A 27,671-nucleotide genomic window follows, 5' to 3' on the forward strand; every position below is an offset into this window, starting at 1 on the left:
GACTGCTGCTTCCATGGCTGTTGATTGTGGATCCAAGTAAAATGAAATCCTTGACAACTTCGATCTTTTCTCCATTTATCATGATGTTGCTCATTGGTCCAGTTGTGAGGATTTTTGTTTTCTTTATGTTGAGGTGCAGTCCATACTGAAGGCTGTGGTCTTTGATCTTCATTAGTAAGGGCTTCAAGTCCTCTTCACTTTCAGCAAGCAAGGTTGTGTCATCTGCATAACACAGGTTGTTAATGAGTCTTCCTCCAATCCTGATGCCCCGTTCTTCTTCATTTAGTCAAGCTTCTCCTATTATTTGTTCAGCATACGGATTAAATAGGTATGGTGAAAGAATACAACCCTGGCACACACCTTTCCTGACTTAAACCACACAGTATCCCCTTGTTCTGTCTGAACAACTGCCTCTTGATCCATGTAAAGGTTCCTCATGAGCACAATTAAGTATTCTGCAATTCCCATTTAACCCAATGTTACCCATAATTTGTTATGATCCACACAGTCGAATGCCTTTGCGTAGTCAATAAAACACAGGTAAACATCTTTCTGGTATTCTCTGCTTTCAGCCAGGATCCATCTGACATCAGCAATGATATCCCTGGTTCCACGTCCTCTTTTGAAACTGGCCTGAATTTCTGGCAGTTCCGTGTTGATATACTGCTGCAGCCGCTTTTGAATGATCTTCAGCAAAATTTTGCTTGCGTGTGATATTAATGATATTGTTCTATAATTTGCACATTCGGTTGGATCACCTTTCTTGGGAATAGGCATAAATATGGATCTGTTCCAGTCAGTTGGCCAGGAAGCTGTCTTCCATATTTCTTGGCATAGACAAGTGAGCACCTGCAGTGATGCATCTGTTTGTTGAAACACCTCAATTGATATTTCATCAATTTCTAGAGCCTTGTTTTTCGCCAATGCCTTCAGAGCAGCTTGGACTTCTTCCTTCAGTACCATCAGTTCTTGATCATATTCTACCTCTTGAAATGGTTGAATATCAACTAATTCTTTTTGGTATAATGACTCTGTGTATTCCTTCCATCTTCTTTTGATGCTTCCTGCATCGTTTAATGTCTTCCCCATGGAATCCTTCACTACTGCAACTCGAGGCTTGAATTTTTTCTTCAGTTCTTTCAGCTTGAGAAATGCCGAGCGTGTTCTTCCCTTTTGGTTTTCAATCTCCAGCTCTTTGCATGTGTCATGATAATACTTTACTTTGTCTTCTTGAGAGGTCCTTTGAAATCTCCTGTTCAGTTCATTTACTTCATCAATTCTTCCTTTTGCTTTAGCTGCTCAATGGTCAAGAGCAAGTTTCAGAGTCTCCTCTGACATCCATCTTGGTCTTTTCTTTCTTTCCTGTCTTTTCAGTGACCTCTTGCTTTCTTCAAGGATGATGTCCTTGATGTCATTCCACAATTCGTCTGGTCTTCGGTCACTAGTGTTCAGTGCATCAAATCTATTCTTGAGATGGCCTCTAAATTCAGGTGAGATATACTCAAGGTCATATTTTGGCTCTCATGGACTTGCTCTGATTTTCTTCAGTGTCAGCTTGAACTTGCATGTGAGCAATTGATGGTCTTTTCCACAGTCAGCCCCTGGCCTTATTCTGACTGATGATATTGAGCTTTTCCATCGTCTCTTTCCACAGATGTAGTCAATTTGATTTCTGTGTGTTCCATCTGGTGAGGTCCATGTGTATAGTCACCGTTTATGTTGGTGAAAAAAGGTATTTGCAATGAAGAAGTTGTTGGTCTTGCAAAATTCTATCATGCAATCTCCCGCATTGTTTCTATCACCAAAGCTGTATTTTGCACCTATTGATCCTTCTTCTTTGTTTCCAACTTTCATATTCCAATCGCCAGTAATTATCAATGCATCTTGATTGTATGTTCGATCAATTTCAGACTTCAGCAGCTGATCGAAATCTTCTATTTCTTCAACTTTGACCCTAGTGGTTGGTGGGTAAATTTGAATAATAGTCGTATTAACTGGTCTTCCTTATAAAAAAAAAAAAATTTTTTTTTTAAATAGCTGTATGGATATTATCCTATCACTGATAGCGTTGTATTTCAGGATACATCTTGAAATGTTTTTTTGACGATGGATGTAACACCATTCCTGTCCAAGTTGCCATTCCCAGCATAGTAGACTATGTGATTGTCTGATTCAAATGGCCAATACCAGTCCATTTCAGCTCACTAATGCCTAGGATATCGATGTTTAGGCGTTCCATTTCATTTTTTGACTACTTGCAATTTTCCTAGATTCATATTTCATACATTCCAGGTTCCAATTATTAATTGATGTTTGCAGCTGTTTCTTCTCATTTTGAGTCATGCCACATCAGCAAAAGAAGGTCCCAAAAGCTTTACTCCATCCACGTCATTAAGGTCTACCCTACTTTGAGTAGGTAGCTCTTCCCCAGTCATCTTTTGAGTGCCTTCCAACCTGGAGGGCTCATCTTCCAGCACTATATCAGACAGTGTTGCACAGTTATTCATAAGGTTTTCACTTGCTAGTGCTTTTCAGAAGTAGACTGCTGGGTCCTTCTTCCTAGTCCATCTTAGTTTGGAAGCTCAGCTGAAACCTGTCCTCCATGGGTGACCCTGCTGGTATCTGAATACCGGTAGCATAGCTTCCAGCATCACAGCAACATGCAAGCCCCCACAGTACGACAAACTGACAGACACGTGGGGGAAAGGAACAAATACTTCAATTAAAAGGCAGAGATTGTCAGACTAAATCTAAATGTGAGACTCACCTATATGCTGTTTACAAGAAACACATTTCAAATAAAAAGACACAGGTTAAAAGTAAAAATATGGAAAAAGATATATCATATAATCATAAATAAGATAGCTGGAGTGGTTATACTAGTATAAAAAAACGCATATTTTAGGACAAGAAGTATTACCAGAGATAAAGCAGGGCATGTCATAATGATAAAAGGGTCAATAGTCCTTGGAGAAAACATAGCAATCCTAAATGTGTATGTACCTAAAACAATGTCAGCAATCATGAAGCAAAAATGGCAGAACTGAATGCATAATTATAGTTGGTTTTAATACCCCTCTTTGATACATAGACAAAAAAAAAAAAAGGCTATAGAATAATTGAACAGCACCACCAACCAACCCGATATAATTAACTTTTATAGAACATTATTCACAAAAACTGCAGAATAGCGATTCTTTTCAAGCGCACATGGAACATTCACCAAGATAGACCATAGACTGGACCATAAAACAAGTCACAATGGATTTAAAGGATTGAAATCATTCACAGTATGTCATTTTGACCATAGTAAAGTAAGAAACCAATAACCAAAGGAAAAAAAAATAATAATAACCAAAGATATCTGGAAAATTCCCAAATGTTTGGAAGTTAATCAACACACTTCGAAATATCTTATTGGTCAAGTAAGAAAGCATAAGGAATGATAAATACAAAGTTCAGGATGGTTGTTACTTGATAGGGACAGGATTATGGTAGAGAAGTCACTGTTATATTCTATTTATAATGCTGTGTGGGAGGTACAAGGGTGTGTATTATATTATAATGCTTTAAAATGTATGTATATATACTGTTTTATACGTGTGAGATCTTGTAAGCCAAACTCACTGCTGTCAAGTCAATTCTGACTCATAGTGACCCTATAGGACAAAGTAGAACTGCTCCATAGGGTTTCCAAGGAGCAACTGTTAGATTTAAACTGCTGACCTCTTGGTTAGCAGCCAAATGCTTAACCACTGTACCACCAGGGCAATTTAAGAGTAAATTCACGGTGAGGAATTGGAGACAGTGAGCCTTGAATATTTTTCCAAGAAGCTTGACTTGAAAGGAAGAAGAGGCCTGAACTAGGTATACAGGTGGAACACACATAGAGGGATGGTTATTGCTTTTTTTTTTTTTTTTTGCTTTGGGGAAGTTGAACATGTTTCTAGCCTGTAATTGCAGGGTCTGGGCTAGCAGAGGCATTGCCATCAATGAAACTGGTAGAGGAAACAGATGGGGTCATTGTCTTAGAGTTTTCAGAAAAACAACCAGTGAAATGTATGTATGTCTGTATGTGTGTGTGTGCACATATATCTGTACCTATACAGGGGGATTTATTTTAAAGAACTGGCTCATGTAATTGTGGGAAGCTGGCAAGTCAAAATCTGTAGGTCAGGTAACACGTTAGAGACTGCAGGCTTGTGTCTCAAAATCCGTAGGTCAGGCTATGGGAAAAGTGAAGAGTGAGAGAGTTCTGGCAAAATGTCTACTTACTGTCTGGAAGCAGGACACCCCCTAGGGAAACTCCATTTTGCTCTTAAGGCCTTCAACTGATTGGAGGAGACCACCCATATTATGAAAGGTAATCTGCTTTGTTGTTGTTGTTAGGTGCTGTTGAGTTGGTTCCAACTCATAGTGACCCTAGGTACAACAGAACAAAACACTGCCTGGTCCTGTGCCATCCTCACAATCGTTGCTACGTTTGAGCCCATTGTTGCAGACACTGGATCAATCTGTCTCAGTGAGCGTCTTCCTTTTTTATGCTGACCTTTTACTTCAACAAGCATGATGTCCTTCTTCAGGGACTGGTCCCTCCTGATAATATGTCCAAAGTATGTGAGACAAAGTCTCACCATCCTCGCTTCTAAGGAACATTCTGGCTGTTCTTCTCCCAAGACAAATTTGTTCGTCCTTCTGGTAGTCCATGGTATGTTCAATATTCTTCACCAACACCATAATTCAAAGGCATCAATTCTTCTGTGCTCTTCCTTATTTATTGTCCAGCTTTCACATAAATATGAGTTGATTGAAAACACCGAGGCTTGGGTCAGGCACACCTCAGTCCTTAAATAAATCTGCTTTACTTAGGACCAATTGATTTAGTCACACTTATCTACTTCATTAACAGCAACTAGGCTAATGCTTGACCAAATAACTGGACATCATAGCCTAGCCAAGTTGACATATGAAATTAACCATCACAGTCATTTAGCGGCCAAAGTGGAAGGATTAGCCAAGAACAGTGCAGGAGACATGTTCTTCCTCTAAGCCAAGATTTGAGGGGATGGAGGAGACGTCCACCTCTCAGTTGAGTTACCTGCAGACTCAGCAGTTTCTCCTCCATTTTTCGACAGTCAGGAGGAGTACAATCAAAAAGCAAAGAGTGAGGGCACATGATTTACGTTTCCACTTTTTGTTGTTGTTGGGAATGGTAAGGTAGAGGGTGGGGAAGCTGGCTCATGGCCTCCACATCCAGGAGATTAGACGACTTCGAAGCCCATGGAGCGCTTAGAGCCTCTGGTTGCATGGTCTTCAGCAAATGACAGGTGATGAGAGGATAGATTCTGAGTAGTGCATGAAGAAAGCAAGGGGATGTTTGCATCCCCCAGAGTCAACATTTGGTCAAAGACAGTGTAAATCAGAACTATACCTAGTGCTAACCGTGTTGTCCATGGCCAGTAACACTCATTAGCTTGTTTTATGAAGTCAAATTCACTTTCAGATGAAGGTTTTGGGCTGGAAGCAGGGTAAAGAAAGCACTGATGTGTGATGTGTGCACTTCCTGAACTCTTTGGCCCCCACTGAGCTTGCTCCTGGTCCTGTCTGCCTTTGTTTACCAGGTATATAAAGATCTACCTGCTGCCTGACAGATCCTCCCAGGGCAAACGCAAGACCAGAGTCCAGAAGAACACAACAGACCCAGTCTTTCAGGAGACTCTGAAGGTACTTCCTGGGCAAATATTTATGAGCTGTCCTCCCTGCCCCAGGTTGGGGTGGAGGGGTCAGAGTCAAGCGGATGGTCTTTTCCAAGTCTTGGGTCAGTTAAACATAAGTGCAGACACCTCTATATTTCTGCAGGCCCCTGTCAATCAGTGGCAAGTTGGTAGAAAAGAAATTTCTGCCTTCGTCAAGGAAAAGCACAGAGTTGGCTGTACTAAGAATGGCTTTTGATTAATGATTTCTGGGAAAACATTTAAAAAGAATTCAACAGCCTCTCTCAGACTAACAACTGGGCACAGGGTAATTTTAAAAACCAGGTTGTCCTGTTGAATTTTTATGACTACCGGAGAGGTATTCTGAGTAGTATGGACTACTAACCCATTGCCATGGAGTTGATTCCAACTCATAGCAACCCTATAGAACAGAGAAAACCTGCCCCATAAGGTTTCCTAGGCTGTAGTCTTTACTGGGAAACCCTGGTGGTGTAGTGGTTAAGTGCTACAGCTTCTAACCAAGAGGTCGGCAGTTCAAATCTGCCAGGCGCTCCTTGCAAACTCTATGGGGCAGTTCTACTCTGTCCTGTAGGGTCGCTATGAGTCAGAATCAACTCAACGGCAGTGGGTTTGGTTTTTGTTTTGGTAATCTTTATGGGAGCAGACTGCCACATCTTTCTCCCACGCAGTGGCTGGTGGGTTCAAACTGTCAACTTTTCGGTTAGTAGCCGAGTGCTTAACCGTTGTGCCACCAGGGCTCCTTAACTCCACCACAGAGTTAGTATCTTCTAAAAAGTGCTCCTTTATTGTAATATCTGGCAGACTCAGTTTGCTTGTGATTTTATGGAAAAAAAAAAAAAGGAAATCCTGGTGGCGGAGTGATTAAGTGCTGCGGCTTGTAACCAAGAGGTCGGCAGTTCAAATCTGCCAGGCGCTCCTTGGAAACTCTATGGGTCAGCTCTACTCTGTTCTATACAGTCCCTATGAGTCGGAATTTACTTGATGGCAAGGGGTTTGGTGTTTTTGGTTTTATAAAAAAAAAAAATTGTTATGAAAAGCTGTTTGGATTTTTCACTTCCTTGGGTATTAAAGAAGTATGGCTTGTTTTAGGGCAGAGGTGGGGAGGGGCTGCATGGCTCCCTGATTTAGGGGGAGAGCTGGAACTAATGCCTGGCTTGTGCAAACAGCTGGCTGGAGGACAGCAGGCAGACACATGCAGACACCCAGCGAAGGCTGGGCAGCCCAGGGTCCCATAATCTCAGCCTGCCAAGGGAGAGAGAGGGCTTGTGGTCTTTCTTGGTGAGTTGAGGCATTCATGAGCTTCAAGCCAGGGGTCTTCCAGGCAGCCAGCATGAGAGCCCTGAGTTTATGAAATAATAATAGCCATTGTTGCAAGTGCTCTTACAGCAGCCAAGTACTTTCTATACTCTTTAAGTGTTAGAATTCTTATTTCCCAGTGGGGAAACTGAGGCTTACAAGTACCTAGAAGTACGTTGCTACCCCAGGATGGACTAGCAGTGCTTCCCAAAATTTGTGTGCATAGCAATTCCCTGGGGGTTTTATAAAAATACGGGTTCTAACTCAGCAGGTCTGGGCTGGGCCTGAGATTTTGCATTTCTAACCAGCTGGTGCTGGGGGTGCTGATGTTGATGACATGAGGGTGCTGATGCTACTAGGATGAGGGTGCTGATGCTGCTGGGATGAAGGTGCTGATGCTGCTGGGATGAGGGTGCTGATGCTGCTGGGATGAGGGTGCTGATGCTGCTGGGATGGTGGTGCTGATGCTACTAGAATGAGGGTGCTGATGCTGCTGGGATGAGGGTGCTGATGCTACTAGAATGAGGGTGCTGATGCTGCTGGGATGAGGGTGCTGATGCTGCTGGGATGAGGGTGCTGATGCTGCTGGGATGGTGGTGCTGATGCTACTGGGATGGTGGTGCGGATGCTGCTGGGATGAGGGTGCTGATGCTGCTGGGATGAGGGTGCTGATGCTGCTGGGATGAGGGTGCTGATGCTGCTGGGATGGTGGTGCTGATGCTGCTGGGATGGTGGCGCTGATGCTGCTGGGATGGTGGCGCTGATGCTGCTGGGATGGTGGTGCTGATGCTGCTGGGATGGTGGCGCTGATGCTGCTGGGATGGTGGCGCTGATGCTGCTGGGATGGTGGTGCTGATGCTGCTGGGATGAGGGTGCTGATGCTGCTGGTCCGAGGACCACACTTTAATGACAAGTGCCTAGAGACTTGTTTCCGGTGCTTTTCCTCATGTACCTGTTAAAAATCTGTTTTGAAAAACCACTAACCCCTCACATATTTTAAGTTAATATCTAAATGTATTCATCCTAAGTTAGGGAATTTTGTTGTTAAACAGAGGTAGACAAATATTTCAGATTTCATAAACTGAGATAAAACTGAGATAAGGATAGACTTATTTAAATAGATATTAAATTGTATGATCTACTTTAAAATGTTTACTTTTAAAAATTCATGCAGAATTTTAAAGAAGTAGCCTAAAATTTTATCCACGGGCTTCCAGGATATTGTGAGCATTTTGGCAGTCCTGGAAAAGCATCCAGATAAAAGTCCCTGGTTTACTGCAGTGGCTCTTCTTAATTCATATACTCCACGCTGGCCAAGCTTCTCTTTAATAGAAATGTGTGTTCAGCTGGGAAGATAGGGAAGCCAGCTGTCATAGCCAGGTTTCTCCAGAGAAACAGAAGCAATTATATAGATAATACATATACAGGTAGCCCCCAATTTATGATGAGGCTCCGTTTCAGCTCTGACGTAAGTCAAGTACCTATTTTTTTTAGTTTTCATTGTTATTGCCTTTTATTATCAGTATCTTTACATACCTGATCTTTATTTGTCTTTGGGGTTGGAAAAATTACATATAAACATCAGCAAATTACACTCTGCAACATTGTATGTAGTATATATTACCAATGACACAAAACAAAACTAAAGCCAGACAGTTGGAAGTGCGGTTCACCTTTAACTCGAATGCGTCGTAAGTCAGGTACCACCTGTATATATGTATGAGAGACAGATTTACTTCAAGGGATTGACTAACACAATTGTGGGGGCTGGCAAGTCTAAATCTGTAGGTTGGGTGACAAGTTAGAGACTCCTGCTGGATCATGGATTGTGGAGGCTGGCAAGTCCAAACTTCATAGGTCAGGCAGCAGACTAGACTTCTACAGGCTTGAGTCCCAATATCTTTAGGTCAGAAATCTGGAAGAGTGCAGAGTTGAGAGAGGGGAAGGGGAGGAGGAAAGAGTTCTGCCAAAGTATCTATTTACAGTCCACACCCAAAAGAACTCCCCTGTCAACTGATTCATTGATTACATGGAAGATGATTGCATTAGATTGCATTGTGGACGTTGATGACATTACATTGCATTAGATTACATTATGGAAAGTGATTACATTACACTACATTAGGTTATATTACAGAATGGCAACTAGTGTTTGGCCAAACCACTGGGAACCATAGCCTAGCCAAGCAGACACATAAAATTAATCATCACTCACACTGGTCAATCATCAAAAAGTCTCTCAGAAACCAGTGTTGGGCACCCAGGAGGCTTGTAAACCTGGGGCAGGCCCCACAGTAAGTCTCGGGGTGGATGAAGGCTGTGAGAACTGTCCTCAGCCAGCCTTGAGAAAGGTGCATATGAAGGTTGAGGATCTAGAAACTTATCCCACAAAGTTTTCTGAGCAGAGCACCCCTTGGAGAGCATTTCTGTGCTCCAGGGGGCTTGTACCCCAATTTGAAGATTCCTGCAGTGCGGATCTGAAATGAGACCCCAGATCTCGTTACCTTTGTTGTTACCTGATCCCTGCTCTCCAGTGTTCATCACGTGCCTCACCCAGTAGAGATTAGAGCCATCCCAGGATTTGGGGGGATGGCCTGTGGACCTAACAGTGTGATGAAAGATAGGTCTGGTTCACAAAAGTAGACTTAATCAAGCTCTTGGGAAGCCCAGCCCAGCTGCCCCACACCTGTAGAAGGGCAGTATGACCCTCCGGACACAGGTACCTCGACCTCCCAGCTCCCTGTGGGAGGGTCTCCCCCTGATGAGGTGGCTGGAGTGGGTGTGGGCTCCCAGTAATGTGTAAATCTGGCTGCCGGTGCAGCCTGACAGGCTCACACTGCTGGTGGGGTCGAACACACATTGTCCTTCTAGGGCAAGCATGTTGTTGTTGTTAGGTGCCATCGAGTTGGTTCTGACTCATAGCGACCGTATGTATAACAGGACGAAATACTGCCTGGTCCTGTGGCATCCCCACAATCATTGTTGTGCTTGAGCCCATTATTGCAGCCACTGTGTCAGTCCATCTGGTTGAGGGTCTCCCCCTTTTTTGCTGACTCTCTGCTTTATCAAGGATACGGGAGTGAAAGCTCATGCTTTGCGAGCTGAGTACAGGGTAGGCCAGACACAGTTTAGATACTGTGCTGAGTGGGGCCTTGGCTTGATTTCCGTGGATGTGGCTGAGGTTGGACATCTCATTGCCTCTTGGAAATGGGAGAGACATGACTGTGGGCTGGCTCAGCAGGCACCAGGGGCAGCTCAGCCTGTTTCCAGGCACCACATAGAGCACCTAGGGTTTGGGGGGCTCAGTGCTCGAGAGAGAGGGAGCCTCGCAGCATCTCACAGCATGGTCCCTGGCCACCCTGGGGCCCTCAGCCTGCAGGGGAGGCCGTAGAAATCCCGGGGCGTGGGCCCTGCTGATGACTCCTCTGCTCTGGTCCCCACAGTACCAGGTGGACCCTGCCCAGCTGGCGGTGCGGCGGCTGCAGGTGTCTGTGTGGCACCTGGGCGCTCTTACCCGGCGAGTGTTTCTTGGAGAAGTGCTCATTCCTTTGGCCATGTGGGACTTCGGAGACAGTGCGACACAGGCCTTCTGCTGGTACCCGCTGCGGCCCAAGGTGAGGCCTGGCTTGCGACTGGCCCCACCCCCCCACCAGCGGAACTAAACTGGCAAAACCAAAAGGCAAAGCCACTGGGGAAGCGGGGACCTCAGATGCACTGCATTGGGCCTTCCACCTGCCACTTCAAAATACAAACTTTGTAGGCGAGAAATGGCTCCACGCAGTGCTTCTCCTGGGTGAGGTTGTGGTCCTCATGGTGTCTAGTAGATTCTGACTCATAGTGACCCCGTGTGACAGAGTAGAACTGCCCCATAGGGTTTACTAACTTGTAATGTTTACCGGAGCAGATACCCAGGTTTCTTCTCCCAAGGAGTAGCTGGTGGATTTGAACTGCTGGCCTTTCAGTTAGCAGGCCAGCACTTAATCGTTGCACCACCAGGGCTCCTTTGAGGGAGTTAGGCTGAGATTTCTTTTTTAAACTGCTCAGGTTTGTTCAAGCCGGTGATAGCCCCACTCTCACGCAGCGCCAACACTGGATGTCAGCCTGGTCCTGGCAGGTCTCCTGTGGGCCCTCCCTGTGTTGGTGGTGGCAGCTGGGGCGGGGCTTGGCCTTCTTTACTGGGCTCTGTGGGCACAAAGGCCCCTGACTGACTGGGATCCCGTTATCGGCACCAGGGCTCTTGGGGGCAGAGGCCAGCCCCAGGGCTCCAGGCTTGGCTGGCGTTGCAGCAGCGTGGGACAGCAGGCCGACCCAGGCAGGTGGGCCAGGCAGGAGAGGGGGACCGGTGGGTGTGGTTTGAACCTGTGTGCACCGGCCCTGCAGATAAGAGGAAAGGCAGGGAGTCAGCGTTTACTTCTCCGGAGCTCCTCCGTACTCAGACCCAGGATGAGGGCGCCTGCGTATGAGACAGCGAGGGGAGAAAGCATGGCTCCTGCCAGCTCTGTGCAAAGCACTCACAGCAGGCTCTCTCAAAGGTCACGGGTGTCCCCTTGCTTCTTGAAGCTGGGTTGCGGTACCTATGCTCAGAGACCACATGGTTCCAGCCACTCGAGGAGAAAGCCCAAGGCCTCAGCCTGGAGCTGCCGACTGGCTCTGTGCCTGCTCTCCTGTCACCCTGTGCTGCCCGGGCTCGTCCTGCTGGGAGCCTCAGTGCACACTCCGCCCTCCACTAGGAATACTGTCTTTCTACCACAGGTCTTTCTACAAGACTTCTTGTAATCCCACCTCCTTCACAAAGCCCTCCTGATTCTCCCTGCCTGAAATGATCTCTCCTTCAGGGTTCAGGGCTCAGGGGGTCCTGCCTGTCTTCCCCCTGCTAAGCTCCTGGGAAGGGGAAGGGGGAACACTGCTGCCACTTGGTGTCTCCTTCACAGCGTCAAGAAAGCTGGTTTAATTTAAAGAGAAGAGAAAAGAAAAGCCCTGTGCATCCGAGCTGTCCTTATTATTCCTTTACACCCACTCGCCCCTCTCCCCCCAGCAGGTAAAGCAGAGTTGCACCATGCCTGCCTTTGCGGGTTTCCTCCCAGGCCTGGTGCCCCCTCTCCCCACCGCCTCTGTGCTGGGGCCACGCTGAAGGACCTGCTGCATCTCAGGATGCCCCAGGCCTCTGGCTTCTGTGCTGCCCCTCCCTCTGCCCCTCTGTCTCTGAAATGAACACCTCCTCCAGGATGCCCTCCCTGACCCCCCTGCCTGGGCCCACCCGCATGGGAAGTTGAATCCCTCCCCTCCACACACTCCACTGTAGGCTGGAGTCCAGGGACTGGAATGGAGTCACCTCTGTCACCAGCATTTGGCAAGGGCCAGGTGAAAACGAGCAGCCACAAATGTTTGTGGAAGGAGAGACAGCACCAAGTCGAAGGGTGTCCCCCAATGCCAGCTGACAGACATGAGCCCCTGGCCAGGGGCTGGCACATGGTTTCTGGAGCCAAGGGTGGAGGCGTCTTGCAGTTCACACCCAAGGGCCAGCTTCTTCCATGCCAACAGCCCTCCTCACCACTCCTGCCCCAGAGCTGGACAGGAGGAGCTGCCACCCACCACATAGACCCAGAGCTGTCATCTGGGGGCTGCTTCTTGCTGGGGGTGGACTCACCATCACAGTGGGAACTGAATGAACCTAAGCCCTCCCTGCCCCACCCCCCCCACCCCCCCGCCCCACAGTGGGTAGAAGATTGATTCAATTTCAGGGTCTTCTCTGAGCCTTTCCTTCACATGCTTCTGACGAAATCACTGATGATCAGGGAGATGGGGGTGGGGGCACAGGGAGGAGGCCAGACTCCCTCAGAAGGGAACTAACTCATGGCTCTGGACAGCCTGTGGTCCTCCAGGCCAGGGTGTCCCTGGCACAGAAGAGTAACCTCGTCTTCATTGGCCTAGGTGGAAGTGACTGGGACGCTGATTTTACTAATTTTTTCAAACCCAGGTTGTGTGCAGAGTTTCTTAGGACCACCCCGTGGGGATGTGCCAGTGCCCTTGAAGGCCCTCTGCTCCCTGGGGCCCCTTCCTCTCTGGTAGCCCCTCTTCCCCTGGTGGGCCCTCTTCCTCTGGTGGGCCCATCTTAGTCATCTAGTGCTGCTATAAGAGAAATACCACAAGTGGATGGCTTAAACAAAGAGAAATTTATTTCCTCTCGGTAAAGTAAGCTAGAAGTCCAAATTCAGGGCATCAGCTCCGGGGGAAGGCTTTTTCTCTCTGTCAGCTCTGGAGGAAGGTCTTTGTCATCAATCTTCCCCTGGACTAGGAGCTTCTCCACGCAGGAACCCTGGGTTCAAAGGACACCCTCTTCTCCTGGCACTGCTTTCTTGGTGGTATGAGGTCCCCACTCTCGGCTTGCTTCCCTTTCCTTTTATCTCTTGTAAGATGAAAGGCAGTGCAGGCTGCACTCCAGGGAAACTCCCTTTTCATTGGATCAGGGAGGTGACCTCAGTAAGGGTGTTACAATCCCACACTACTCCTGTTAACATAAAATTACAATCACAAAATGGAGGACAACCACACAATACTGGGAATCATGGCCTAACCAAGTTAACACATATTTTGGGGAGACACAATTCAATTCATGACACCCTTCTTCCTCTGGTGGGGCCCCTCTTCCTCTGGTGGGCCCCTCTTCCTCTAGTGAGCCCTCTTCTTCTGGTGGGCCCCTCTTCCTCTGGTGGACCCCCTCCTCTGGTGGGCCCCTCTTCTTCTGGTGGGGCACATTGGCTGATGTGGGCTGTTGGGGTGGCTGTTTCTCCCCAAGTTGGCGGCCAAGATTTGCAACAAATTGAAACAAAGACAAGTTCTCTGTGTCCCTGTTGCCTCCACCCAATGGCTTTCCCGCCTACAGTGGCTTCGGGAGGGGGGCATTTGTGGAGAGAGCTAAGGCAGAACAACCTGAGGCTCCGGGCACTAGGGTCTTCCTTCTGAGCCCCGCCTCTTCCCCCAGGCAGAGACGTGTGAAGACAGTGTCCCTCACAATAATGGAGAACTTGCAGTTCGGGCCAAACTCGTCCTCCCTTCAGGGCCCAGGAAGCTCCCGGAGGCTCAAGAAGGTAGGTGTATCCTCTCGAGCATTCGTCCCTATCACTGTTACAAAAGCCTGGGGCAGCAGGCCAGCTTGAAGGGGGCAAAAATGTTTTGGGCATAACTGTCCATAGACCCTCCACACTAGTCATTCGGACTCTTAACAGCAAATGAGTAGTTCTACTGGGAAATGGGTTCTTTGGAACCGCCTAACTTGGAACCAGATTTCCATAAACGTGGTGAGGCCGTCGCGCCCACTCTACGCAGGTCTTAGGACACGTGCCCTTGCAGTGCAGCTTGGCACTGGGCCATCTAAGATCAGGTGTGTGTTTCAAGGTTCTGGGCCAGCAAGCCTCAAAGTGAATGAATCCCTGTGCGGGGTCCCCGGAGGCCTGCTACCCAGTGAGAGAAGGGGACCTTACAGAAGGCTTAACCAGTAAAACCAGCTGGTTGCATCAAATCGCCTCCAAGTCACGGCAGCCCCATGTGTGTCAAGTAGAACTGTGCTCCATAGGGTTTTCAGTGGCTGATTTTTCAGAAGTAGCTTGCCAGGCCTTTTTTTTCTGAGGTGCCTCTGGGTGGATTTGAACTATCAACCTTTTGGTTAGCATCCAAGCACGTTAACTGTTTGCACCACCCAGGGACTCCAACAGGAGACTCAACTAACTTAAATTATGTGGGGGCATATGGCAAATATGAGGGTGAGAAGGCACAACTCCATTGTGGATTTTAGTGGAAACCCTGGTGGCGTAGCGGTTAAGAGCTCCAGCTGCTAACCAAAAGGGTGGCAGTTAATACCCACTAGGTGCTCCTTGGAAACTCTGCGGAGGCAGTTCTACGCCATCTTACAGGGTTGCTGTGAGTCGGAATTGACTCGATGGCAATGGTTTTTTTTTTTTTTTTTTTTGACTGTAAAAGGAGATTCTGCTACCCAAGCCCTAGGAGTCACTGACAGAACAGCCTCAAGCACCCTGTGGCCACCTCCTCCCCAGAACAGTTTGTGGGGCTCCCACCTTCCCCAAACCACTGACTACAACAAGATTAAAAATTCTACATCTGTCCTCTCCTTCGGTTCCTTTGTTTGCTGCTGTTTTCCTAGGATTGTAGCAATCCTTCCACCTGCCACCACGCTAGGCACTTAGTGGGACACGGTGTGTGCTGGGACAGGACTTGTGCCTCTTCCTGCCTGCTCTCTTGGGAACTGAAGGCTGTAACAACTTCTCTCACTCAGCTATCAGTTTGGGGTGGTGGTACTGCATACTCATGTATCAGTAGAAATGGGTTTTACACTAAACATGGGGTTTCCTTCCAGGAACAGACGACCAGCCACCACTTAATGGTCAACTCTGTCTGGTAGTGCTGGGAGCCAAGAACTTACCTGTGAGGTCCGATGGTACCTTAAACTCATTCGTTAAAGGGTAGGTATTAGAGTTAATCAAAGAATTATTTACCAGTTACCATCGACTCCAACTCAAGGCAACCCTAGGGGTACCATAGCAGAACTGTGCTCCAAAGGGTTTCCAATGGCTGATCTTTTGGAATCAGATAGCCAGGCCTTTCTTCCAAGGTACCCCCAGGTAGGTTCAAGCCTCCAACCTTTCAGTTAGCAGTTAAGTATGTTAACTGTTTGCACCTCCTAGGAATGATTATTTACTGATAGATGGTGTGGACCTGGAACCTGTAGGGAACACTAGAAAGTATAAGATGGCCATTTTAAACTCGTCTTATTTTAGCTTGCCTATGAAAACCCAACACAACCCATGTTAAAGACCCTGATTTCCAAGAATTCAAGGGATGTGGACATGCTGAGGCTACATTTGGAAGGCTACATTTTGACCTGAAACAAATCTCACCAGGCCTTCTTCCATCAGTCCATCAGTTTTTAATCAAGCATGAAAAATGTGGTGTGTTCAGTGACTTTTCTTTAGCTTAACATCTGCTCTTGGATCAGAGTAACATGGGTGACCCTCAATCATTCTGGCCCAGGACAGGTGTGCTGGTCTCTCCAAAGGTGAAGCAAACACGGGTAATCAGTATATTGAATTTGACTCTCCTTCCCCGAGTCGGTGCCAAAATGGAGGAACATGGCTTACGGTGTCAAGATAGAACTGAGTCCTTGTCCTCAGCACCCTTATCTGCGTGGCCTTGGACAGGTTACTTAACCTTCCACATTCATGTTCCTGAGGAAAGCAGAGTCACAGGGAGTGAGATAATAACTGTACACCAAATTCTGGTCTGGTTGCTGTAGCAGTTCTCATAAGCTGTACCATCGCATGGTGGGAGGCTGGCATGTACACCCCAGAGAAGAGATTAAAACAAGGGCCACGTTACCTCAGAATTCCAATTTATCCCTAGTGCCAGGTGAGGAACTCAGCTCTGAGAGAAATCTGAACACCCTAGCTAGAGGTTCAGGTAGTCTTAGGGATTCCATTCTAATCCACTGTTTCAGTTTTTCATTTTGGAGTGGATTTAGCTGCCTCCTTAGCACCTATAGTCTGCAGGGGTGCAGGCGTACCACTAGGGAAGGAGGCTGTGGAAGATTGTTATGGGTTTGCATGTATTTCTTTGTCTAGCTGCCTCACTCTGCCAAACCAACAAAAATTAAGACTGAAGTCGCCAGTCCTGAAGAAGCAAGCCTGTCCCCAGTGGAAGCATTCCTTTGTCTTCAGTGGTGTGACCACCTCTCAGCTGAGGCAGTCCAGCTTGGAATTAACCGTTTGGGACCAAGCCATCTTCGGTATGAATGACCGCTTGTTGGGTGGAGCCAGGCTTGGTTCAAGTAAGTCCATGGGAAATACTTATTTATCCTAATGATGATCTTACATGAAAGATGTTAAAAGAACAAAATGCTTCCACAATGGCAGAGCATTTAGCTAGCTTTGAGACAGCCTGGCCCACCCTAAGTGGAAATTACTAATTCTTACTCACTACTGAGAGATAATAAAGCAAAATATTCCAACAATTTAAATCGGATTTAGGTCTGCTAAAGAAACAAAAATTACAGACCTCCAAATGGACTAGGTACAGTATCCGCTTTTGTTTCTGACATCAGAAAAGGATTATCGTCTTAAAGAAAAATATCTTCTTAACCCAAACAAATGGCAATTCAGAAGGCATTTCATCAGGAGTGGGACAAAATGGCGGTGCCGTTCAGGGGTGCTGCTGGCATTTTGTTTGGGGCAGTCCTTCATTGAGGAGGGCCTGACTGCCCAACCCCCACCTACTCGAGATGGGTAGGGTCCCCAACACTGTGACCACCATAGACACCTCCAACCGGGAGCCAATAAGGATGAACAAGACTCATTATTAAATCACAATTTCCCCAAAACAGACCCCCTTCTCCTAAGGACCTCCTTTCCATGAACAAATATGGCCCCCAGTCTTGGATTACTCCCCACCTGCCTGGAACCCAGGTAATTTATTAAGCTGTCAATTGCTTTTCGTGAACAACCAGCCCAAGTCAAAACCCCTCCTCACTTCAAACCACAGTAAAGAAGATGGCGCTTCAGGCCCTAAGGACTTCCAGCACTTGAGCAGGACCGCCTGAACAGTTAGTTCTCTCTGAACACTAGTTTTGTCGAGGGGGTCTGTCACTCTCCAGTGGTTGGCATTTTAATAGGGTGTCTTAAGTTGAGGTGAAAAAACACTTCGCTTTCTAGCTGGCCCTCATTTTTAAAAAGCCGAAGAAAGGGATGGTATTTACTAGTTACTAATTTGTTATTCACATTACAGAGGAAGAGCCAGCTAGCGGCACCGACTCTTGCTCGCCATCGAAGCTCCAATGGCAGAAGGTGCTTTCCAACCCCAATTTGTGGACGGACATGACACTCGTCCTACACTGAAGCGGAAGCTGCAAGTCTGTCCCCGTGTTTGATGGGTGTTTAAGGACTGCACACCGGGGAAGGTTTTTGTAGGAACAGGGCAGTGAAGGCACAGCTGGAAAGCTTTCACAGATGGCTGGACGGTGAAAAAGTTTCGACAGCCACGTGCCATACTGAGATGACATTTTGAGATGACTCAGTCTGTATATTTAAATTAAAAAGAGCAATTGTTGCTGTTATATTAGTACGTCTCAGGTTGGTGATCTGTTCTTTGAGAGAAATGGCAATGGCCAGATTGCAATAAACGTTCATTGGCTACCTGTGTCTCCCAGAGCTTATGAAATGACGTTGAATATTAATTAGCTGGTGGTCCTGCTACGCTCACTCCAAAGAGAAAAAAATAATGCAGTGAGTATTCAATCCCTCCTGCCGGTGAGTTGATTCCAGCTCCTGGCGGCACCATGTGTTACACAGCAGAACTGCTTCACAGTTTTCTCGGCTGTAATCTGAAAGCAGATGACCAGGCCTTTCTTCCACTATGCCGGCTGAGTGGGTCTGAACCACCACCTTTTGGTTACCAGATCAATGCAGATGTTTCAGCCACTCTCCTACACTACTTGGAAAAGATTTATGGAGGTTGTATAGCTACGAAAATCACCCCATCAGGCATGAGGGAAGACCCCTGCTTTCAGGGGTCCACTTGAGGACTGTGCAGTGACCCCTTGCAGAGAACCCCATGGAGTTCCCAAGACACTGTCCCACCCCAGCACATGTAAGCAGACATGAACTCTGCACAAGGCCTTGCGATCTTTTATTTCACGTGGCTGTGGTGTGGACGCAGCTGCACACGACAAATTAGCTGAAAGGACAAAGCAGCACGTAGAAAGGAAGCCACGAACGAGCTAGAAGAACCAACAGGAACGGCAGCTGACGTTTAGGTGGCTTTTCCATGATGGGGAAGCAAATAGAAAGAGATCAGAATGAAGGTCTGTGGGAACACTGGGTTGATACACAGGTTTACAGGGTCCCTTCAGGGTTGGAGTCTGAATTATCAAAACAGCGTGCATTTTTCAAACAAGAAGCTTTGTTAGAAAACCAAGGAGTGCACACTCAATTACATGCATGAGGTACACAATGAGTAAAAAAAGTCATTTTTACAGAAGGGAGGATAACAGGGAAACCAGCTTCCTGACGGCTAGCCGCCACATCAGAGCAAGTGCCGCGTTCCATGGCTTTTCACATGGAATTCTTTTATTATTCTGTAAAAGGTAACAAAATATACAGAACAAAACTTTCCCTTTTTAAACTAATGTTACAAACCCATATTATCGCTTATATATAAATACTATACCCTACAGCTGGTCGTTAATTAGGCGTAAAGAAGTCCAACAATGTGTTCCTCTAACTGTTAAGCAAAACAGAACAAAAAAGTTTATCCAGGAGTGTCCTCCTATATCGTTTATTCTGAATGATCGCTGCAGATTTTGGTCGACTGACTGCACTGGAGGAAGGAAATGTATGTGTTGTGTGTGTTTTAGATTCCATTTTCGAAATAATTTTCACCCCTCAAAAAACAAATATACAAAGGTGGAATCTTCATAGAAATCAAGAACAAATCAACCAATTAAGCTCATTTTAAAATACAGAAAAAGCAAAGTATGGCACGGAATATAAGCCACCGCGTGGTTCTCTTTAATTATACTTAATCTTGTATCACACATGCCCAGCACAAAGTTTGCTATTCCAACTTTACAGGCATCTTTCCTTAATTCAGATTGGTCTTGCTCCAAGCACAAAACAGGAAGTGATCCCACCGTAATAAAAATCAGGCCTGTTTGGCACTATGATACAATTGGGATAACAAACCAGGGAGACTTCCACTGGTCCTCAGCCCCAGAGTATTCCCACTGAAATAACTACTCGCTTTTTAAAGAAACTGGAATATGATGAGGGGTTTCTAGACTTAGAATACTAAAAAAATACCTATTTCAGGTGTCTGACAGTGACTCCCAGAAGCCATCACACCCAACCTGCCTGCCCACAGTTCTGCCCCACTTGTGGAGCGTCTACATGGCCTCGAACTCATCAATCCTCTGCTTGGTGTTGCCCTGCCGGATCTGCCGCAGTGTCTTGTACTTGTCACGGCCTTGCCGCATGTTCTCATTGTGGATGATGTCGTTGTGGGTCCTCTTATTCTCATCTCTGGCCTGGGACAACTCGTTGGTCAAAGTCTGCAGCATTGAAGGAAACTCAGTCAGGTACCTGTCTTTCCCAGAGGTCACAGGTGACCTGATTGTCTAGGCGATGCCACCTGTCCCCTCCCCATGGGAAAAGCGATGACAGAGAAGTGGGTGCTGAGTGGGAGACTACTCAAGTGAGGGGCAAAGCCAGCCCCCTGGGGCCCCAAGGTGCTGTGATGTCTCTGCTGCTCCGGGCAGGGACCCAATGGGGGAACCTGCCCCAGGCCCAAGTCTAGCAGGAGTGCCCGGAGGCACATAATGATATCTCTATGCGCCACAAAGGCAGCAGAACAAGAGAGGGAAAGGAGTTCCTGCTGAGGCGTGGCCATTATCTATGTCTATTTATCTTGAAATTGCCCCTGTCCAACTTAGAGATGGAGCCCTGGTAGCCTGGTGGGTAACAGCTTGGCTGCTAACCAAAAGGTCAGCAGTTCAAATCCACCAGCCGCTCCTTGGCAATCCTGTGGGGCAGTTCTACTCTGTCCTATACGGTCACTATGGGTCAGAATCGACTCCATGGCAGTGGGTTTTAACTTAGAGATTGCTCCTGGGCACTGTTACCCTCGTTGTTCATTCCACTGCCTTTGCTTTCACCAAAGCAAACGCGCCAGGTGCCCTGCCCCGTCCCTGCCCTTTCTCTCCAAAGCCGAACCCCATGCCCTAACACCAGCCCCGCCCCGTCCCCCGCAGCCCCGCCCCTGCCCTCCCCCGGAGCCCCGCCCACCCGCCCCCATAGCCCCGCCCACCCGCCCCTTCCCCGCTCTCACCAGCAGCTGCCGCTGCACGCGCTCGTTCTTCTCGGCCTCGGTGATCCGCTTCTCCTCGTTGCGGTCGCCCATGATACCCTCACTGGAGAGCTCGGCGCTGTAGCCCGTGTACTCGGGGCCCTCCTCCTGCAGGTTGTCCTGGACGTGGTAATTCACTGGCTCGTACACGGGGGGCGGGGGCGGTGGGGGCGCCGTCATCACCAGGTGCAGCTCCTCCTTGGTCTTCACCAGGTCATCCTGGGCCTCTTTGGCCTGTGGGCCAGATCCAGAGTCAGAGTCTCACCCGGCCTCGCCTTGGACCCTTGCTGAGATCATCAGAACTCTGTCCTCCTCACCATCTGCTCACCCTGGGCTGACCCAGCACCTGGCAGGGGCCCTCTGCAGGTCAGCTGGCTGGTGTCTGGGGCTCAGGGCTGTGACAGTTACCCATCATCCCATAGCTTGGGAGAAGCTGTGATACTAGAGCCTTCACACGTTAAACACCACAGCTTTGTTCTGTCCATGATCCTCAATGTGCTCACTGGATAAACATCTTGGGGGAAAGGGGACTAAAGGAACAAAGATGCTCCGCAGCACAGCCGCTACAGAAGGCCACTCTGACAACTGGCGTGTCGCCTGGCCACCTTTCCTTGGGCAGGTACCTGCTGACCTGCCACGCCCTTAATACGTGTTTTCTTACCCCTCATACCCCCATTGCTGACCCTCACCAGGCAGGCAGACCCGCTCCCATCCCACCCTGGGGGGAGGTCATTTTGTATGTGCTTTATAACCAGCTTTATTCACTTAATACAGTACAATGAAGACTTTCTCCAAAGACTTTGTTTTTTTAAGAACCGAAGTCTTGTGTATGTCACTGGGGTTGGGAGGGGGGCACGAATTGGGGTGGGGGCGAATAGGAAGGGAAAGGCCCCTCTGGACAAACGGGACTCTGTTCTCAGGAGAAGGAGACCCCAAGATGTGGGAGCAGGAAAGGCCATGCGAGGGTGGGGTGGAGGGGGAGGAGCTTCCCAAAGCTTGGCTCCCAGTGCCTATGGCAAGCCCCACCTTCTCTGGGACGTGCCTCCCAGTGGGCAGGCAGAATCAGACTGAGGGACAAGCACTGTGGAACTAACCCTGGTTCTCAGCATTACAGCTACAGGCTCTCAATCCCTGGACGGGTCCTGGGCCACACAGTGACCTCTAATTCTTGGAGCAACCTGGCAAGTTGGCTATTCCTCTCACCCCCTTTTGACAAGGAGGAAACTGAGGCCACTTGCCCCTGGTCACACAGCTAGTGTATGGCCAGGCCTAGACTCCAGCCCCAGTTCGTGAACCCCAAGGCCGTGGGTCTTCCATTGTGCCATGCTGCACTCGTCAGCAAGTAGGTGGGGCGGGAAGTCTTGTTTCAGTCCCCGTGGCCCACTGCTGGGTGCACTGGCATAATCGGATTTAAACTAGCTCCCAAAGGGGGGGCTGTGTGCACCAGGCTGCACGGTTCGGGGTGGCCAGACCAAGTGGGTGGGAAGAAAAAAGCGGCTCTTTGTCCTCTGCTAATCCACCAGATACACTCCCTCCCGCGCAGGGCAAGCCCATTCCTCAGGGGATTTCAGCTGAAATCATACAACTGGTATCGGCAGGGTGGCAGGGCGTTGTGAAACAACCCAGGAGCTTGCAGTGCTCCGTGCCCAGCCTGGTCAGACCTATGCTGGCCACACCCATCTCCACAGGGAAGTGCCCCGGCCAGCCCCATGTGGCCGCTCACCCGGTGCTGCCATTCCTCCACCTCGTCTTCCTTGCGCCGCCGTGCCTCCTCCAGCAGGGCAATCTTGGCCGTGTACTCGGCCAGCTCCGCGGCCTGGCGAGGCAAGAGACAGAAATTTCTGGAACCCTTTCAGCAGCGTCCATTCATGAACATTCACATGGGGCACACATTCAGGTGAACAGCCTCCACGTTGACACGCCACGTCCCCTAGATGTCCCCCACTCACTGGCCAACAGTGTCCATTTGTGCTCTGACCAAGCCACTATTTCCGCCTCCACCCACCAGCCACAGCACAGCGGCCTGGGGATGCAAAGATGACAGGGATGGCCCCCTCCCCACCACGGCCACTCTACACCCTCCTGCAGATCACTTTACACCCCTGACAGACACTATTGGAAGGCAGATGTCACTTTTTCGATCCCCAGCACAGCCTCTCCATAATTCAGCATATTGAAACTCGGTGATTCCTACCAGCTGCTCCTGGCTCTTTATCTGATCCACAGCCTGTCTCTCCAGCTCCTCCTTGGCCCGCAGCGCAGCCACACGGTCAGCCTCCAAGCGCTCCGCCTCCTCCTGGGCGCGCTTCCTCTCCTCCTCCAGCTGCAGGGCTCTCTGGATCTGGTCAGAAAGTTCTAGAAGACACAGGCCAAAGATGCTTAAGTACGCAGCTGCGTAAGGACCCTAGAGCCCTTGCCTTAAAATCCTAGCCTGGGGGCGGAGCCAAGATGGTGGAATAGACGCTTCCCTCGAGCCCTCTTTACAACAAAGACCTGAAAAAACAAGTGAAATGAGTGTATTTGTGACAAGCTGGGAGCCGTGAGCACGAAAGGCAAGCTCAGACAACGAACTGAGGGGCAGGGGAAGGAAGAGACCGTTCAGAAGCAGAGAGGAGTTACTGGCCCTGAATCGCGGGGAGCCCTCAGAGTGGCGGCGGCGGGCTGGTCCTAGCGTTCGGCCCCAGTTTCCTCAGGGAGAAGCAGCAGCCACACAGCCCACTCACACCTCCGGAACCTGAACAGAAGGGCGCTCTCGGCAAAAGCTAAGTACTTGCCTATATTTTACTGCACCCTCCCGCCACCCGCAACCCAGCTTCAGCAGCCGAATCCCTGGGCCTGAGATAGACCCTGGTGAGCACCTGTAGCTGTCCTCCCGGCCTTGGGGAAGGAAAAAATTTCCAACTCGGGGGAAAAGATAATTGGCTAGCTCTGTCAACTGGGGGAGCTCAGGACAGAAGCGGCTCCTGTCCATGGACCTTGAGCACCTTTCCCTTCTGCGTGGACCTGTGTGGACCTATTTCAGGAGAATAGGCCCTTGTTGGCAAACTCCAACCATTTCAGTGCTGCGGTGGAGACGCGGGTGTTTGACGTTTGACATTGCTTTGCCTATTAAACAAGGTCCTCACCTACCCACAACAGGGACTTAAGGACTGGTGGCTCCACTTGGGTCACCCAGCCACCTGCAACATGGGCCCAGGGATAACTGGTACCTCCCAGGCCTTACAACAAAATCGTTGGGTGCCCGTGGTCCCTCTCCAGAGCCCACCCGCCAGCATGCTCTAGGGAACAGAGACGCGTTTTCCTCAGAGACACTTGGGGGTCGGTTCTCAGCCCCCTGCCTTGTTCAGAGCGTGACCTCCCTGCTGCAATCAGATACAGGTATATACGCCAATCACCCCTGTCCCTCTAAGACTGTAGGACACAGCCTGACCACACACTTGGTATCAGCTACCTGGAAACCTGAGCTGAATTCATACAAGAAAACTGAATGGACTCCTAGACTGATATAGCTGATAACAGCTCTAGCCAGCTGGGGACAGGACACCAGAGCTCCAAAGGCAAAAATAATCAAGCTAGCTCACTCAAGCAACCCATAGGGGTATACCAAAACAAAACAAAGCAAGCAGCTACGATACAGTAAGCAAGCATAAACTAATACAATACCTTATAGATGGCTCAGAGACAACAGTCAATATCAAGTCACATAAAGAAACAGGCCATGATCACCTCAACAAGCTCTCACAACAAAGAATCCAGGGATCTTTTAGATGAAAGTACATTCCTGGAATTACCAGATGCAGAATACAAAAGTTTAATATACAGAACCCTTCAAGACATCAGGAAGGAAATGAGGCAATACGCAGAACAAGCCAAAGAACACATAGATAAAGCAACTGAAGAACTCAGAAAGATTATTCAGGAACATAATGAAAAGTTTAATAAGCTGGAAAAATCCACAGACAGCAATCAGAAACTCAGAAGATTAACAATAAAATTACAGAATTAGATAATAGAAAGTCAGAGGAGCAGAACTGAGCAAGTAGAAGCTAGAATTTCTGAACTCGAAGACAAATCACTTGGCACTAATATATGTGAAGAAAAATCAGATAAAAGAATTAAAAAACAAAATGAAGAAACCTTAAGAATCATGTGGGACTCTATCAAGAGAAATAACCTACGAGTGACTGGAGTACCAGAACAGGGAGGGATAACAGAAAATATAGAGAAGACTGTTGAGGATTTGTTGGCAAAAAACTTCCCTGATACTGTGAAAGATGAGAAGATATCTAACCAAGATGCTCATCGAACTCCATATATGGTAGATCTTAAAAGAAAGTCACCAAGACATATTATCAAGCTTGCCAAAACCAAAAATAAGGAGACAATTTTAAAAGCAGCAAGGGATAAAAGAAAAGTCACCTACAAGGGAGAGCCAGTAAGAATAAGCTTGGACTACTCCGAAGAAACCATACAGGCAAGAAGGCAATGGGATGACATATTTAAAAAATTGAAGGAAAAAAATTGCCTGCCAAGAATCATATATCCATCAAAACTGTCTCTTAAATATGAAGGTAAAATTAAGACATTTAAAAATAAACACAAGTTGACGGAATTCGTAAAAACCAAACCAAAACTACAGGAAATACTAAAGGGAGTTCTTTGGTTAGAAAATCAATAATGTCAGGTATCGACCCAAGACTAGAACACTGCGCAGAGCAACCAGAAGTCAACCCAGACAGGGAAATCCAAAAAAAAAAGAGGCAAGATTAAAAATAAATAAATAAAGCCCAGCACAGGGTAACGGCAATGTTATTATATAAAAGAAGACAATATTAAAATAATAAAGAGAGACTAAGAAATGTAATCATACACCTTCCATATGGAGAGGAAGATACGGTGATACAGAGAAATAAATTTAGAAAAATAAGGGTAAATAATAAGGTAACCACAAAGGAGACAAACTATCCTACTCATCAAAATAAAATACAAGGGAAAAATACAGACTCAGCAGAAACAAAGTCAACAACAACAAATATGAGGAAAGGACAATATATAAAGACAATCTACTCAGCACATAAAGTCAGGTGGGAAAAAGAAGCTGTCAACACACAAAAAAAGACATCAAAATGATAGCACTAAATTCATACCTATCCATAATTACCCTGAATGTAAATGGACTACATGCACCAATAAAGAGACAGAGAGTGGCAGAATGGATTAAAAAACAAGATCTGTCTATATGCTGCCTATAAGAGACACACCTTAGACTTAGAGACATAAACAAACTAAAACTCAAAGGATGGAAAGAAATATATCAAGCAAACAACAATCAAAAAAGAGCAGGAGTGGCAATATTAATTTCTGACAAAATAGACTTTAAAGTTAAATCCATCAGAAAGGATAAGGAAGGACACTATATAATGATTAAAGGGACAATACACCAAGAAGATATAACCATATTAAATATTTATGCACCCAATGACAGGGCTGCAAGATACATAAAACAAACTCTGTCAGCATTGAAAAGTGAGATAGACAGCTCCACAATAACAGTAGGAGACTTCAACATACAACTTTCGGTGAAGGACAGGACATCCAGAAACAAGCTCAATAAAGACATGGAAGATCTAAATGCCACAACCAACCAACTTGACCTCGTAGACATATACAGAACACTCCACCCAACAGCAACCAACTATACTTTCTTTTCTAGTGCACATGGAACATTCTCTAGAAGAGACCACATATTAGGTCATAAAGCAAGCCTTAGCAGAATCCAAAACATAGAAATATTACAAAGCATCTTCTCTGACCATAAGGCCACAAAAGTGGAAATTAATAACGGGAAAAGAAATCAAACACTTGGAAACTGAACAATACCCTGCTCAAAAAAGACTGGATTATAGAAGACATTAAGGATAGAATAAAGAAATTTATAGAATCCAATGAGAATGAAAACACTTCCTATCAGAACCTTTGGGACACAGCAAAAGTGGTGCTCAGAGGCCAATTTATATCAATAAATGCACACATCCAAAAAGAAAGGGCCAAAATCAAAGAACTATCCCTACAACTTGAATAAATAGACAGCAACAAAAGAAACCCAGAGGCACCAGAAGAAAACAAGTAATAAAAATTAGAGCTGAACTAAATGAAATAGAAAACAGAAAAACAATTGAAAGAATTAACAAGACCAAAAGCTGTGTTTTTTTTTTTTTTGAGAAACTCAACAAAATTGATAAACCATTGGCCAAACTGACAAAGGAAAAACAGGAGAGGAAGCAAATAACCCGAATAAGAAATGTGATAGGCGATATTACAACAGACCCAACTGAAATTAAAAGAATCATATCAGATTACTATGAAAAATTATACTCAAATTTGAAAACCTAGAAGAAATGGATGAATTCCTAGAAACACACTACCTACCTAAACTAACACAGAGGTAGAACAACTAAATAGACCCATAACAAAAGAAGAGATTGAAAAGGTAATCAAAAAAACTCCCAACCAAAAAAAAGCCCTGGTCCAGATGGCTTCGCTGAAGAGTTCTACCACACTTTCAGAGAAGAGTTAACACCACTACTACTAAAGGTATTTTAGAGCATAGAAAAGGATGGAATACTACCAAATTAATTTTATGAAGCCACCATATCCCTGATACCAAAACCAGGTAAAGACACCACAAGAAAAGAAAATTATAGACCTATATCCCTCATGAATGTAGATGCAAAA

At 47.0% G+C, this 27,671-nt stretch overlaps 2 protein-coding genes across 5 annotated transcripts in view; one reads left to right on the forward strand and one right to left on the reverse strand.

Annotated features, from left to right (window-relative positions):
• SYTL3 (synaptotagmin like 3) overlaps window positions 1-18,882 on the forward strand; it is a 112,421-nt gene extending 93,539 nt beyond the window's left edge. For 2 of the 3 annotated variants that reach the window (XM_049904701.1, XM_049904710.1), the window contains 6 exons: window positions 5,622-5,724; window positions 10,475-10,645; window positions 14,014-14,119; window positions 15,403-15,508; window positions 16,664-16,869; window positions 17,823-18,882. In XM_049904701.1, the coding sequence (XP_049760658.1) occupies window positions 5,622-5,724; window positions 10,475-10,645; window positions 14,014-14,119; window positions 15,403-15,508; window positions 16,664-16,869; window positions 17,823-17,932 (802 nt within the window). In that variant the 3' untranslated portion in view covers window positions 17,933-18,882. The remainder of the gene's footprint in view (window positions 1-5,621; window positions 5,725-10,474; window positions 10,646-14,013; window positions 14,120-15,402; window positions 15,509-16,663; window positions 16,870-17,822) is intronic. The other variant, XM_049904718.1, reaches the window with a different exon arrangement.
• Window positions 18,883-19,582: 700 nt separating this feature from the next.
• The window catches only part of EZR (ezrin), a 71,637-nt gene continuing 63,548 nt past the window's right edge, over window positions 19,583-27,671 (reverse strand). For both annotated transcript variants that reach the window (XM_049904726.1, XM_049904736.1), the window contains 4 exons: window positions 23,131-23,291; window positions 22,660-22,752; window positions 20,919-21,170; window positions 19,583-20,142 (listed from right to left, as the gene is read on the reverse strand). In XM_049904726.1, coding sequence (XP_049760683.1) covers window positions 19,978-20,142; window positions 20,919-21,170; window positions 22,660-22,752; window positions 23,131-23,291 — 671 coding nt within the window. In that variant the 3' untranslated portion in view covers window positions 19,583-19,977. The remainder of the gene's footprint in view (window positions 20,143-20,918; window positions 21,171-22,659; window positions 22,753-23,130; window positions 23,292-27,671) is intronic.

Source organism: Elephas maximus, chromosome 1 (genome assembly GCF_024166365.1).
Source record: "Elephas maximus indicus isolate mEleMax1 chromosome 1, mEleMax1 primary haplotype, whole genome shotgun sequence".
Classification (NCBI taxonomy): Eukaryota; Metazoa; Chordata; class Mammalia; order Proboscidea; family Elephantidae; genus Elephas; species Elephas maximus.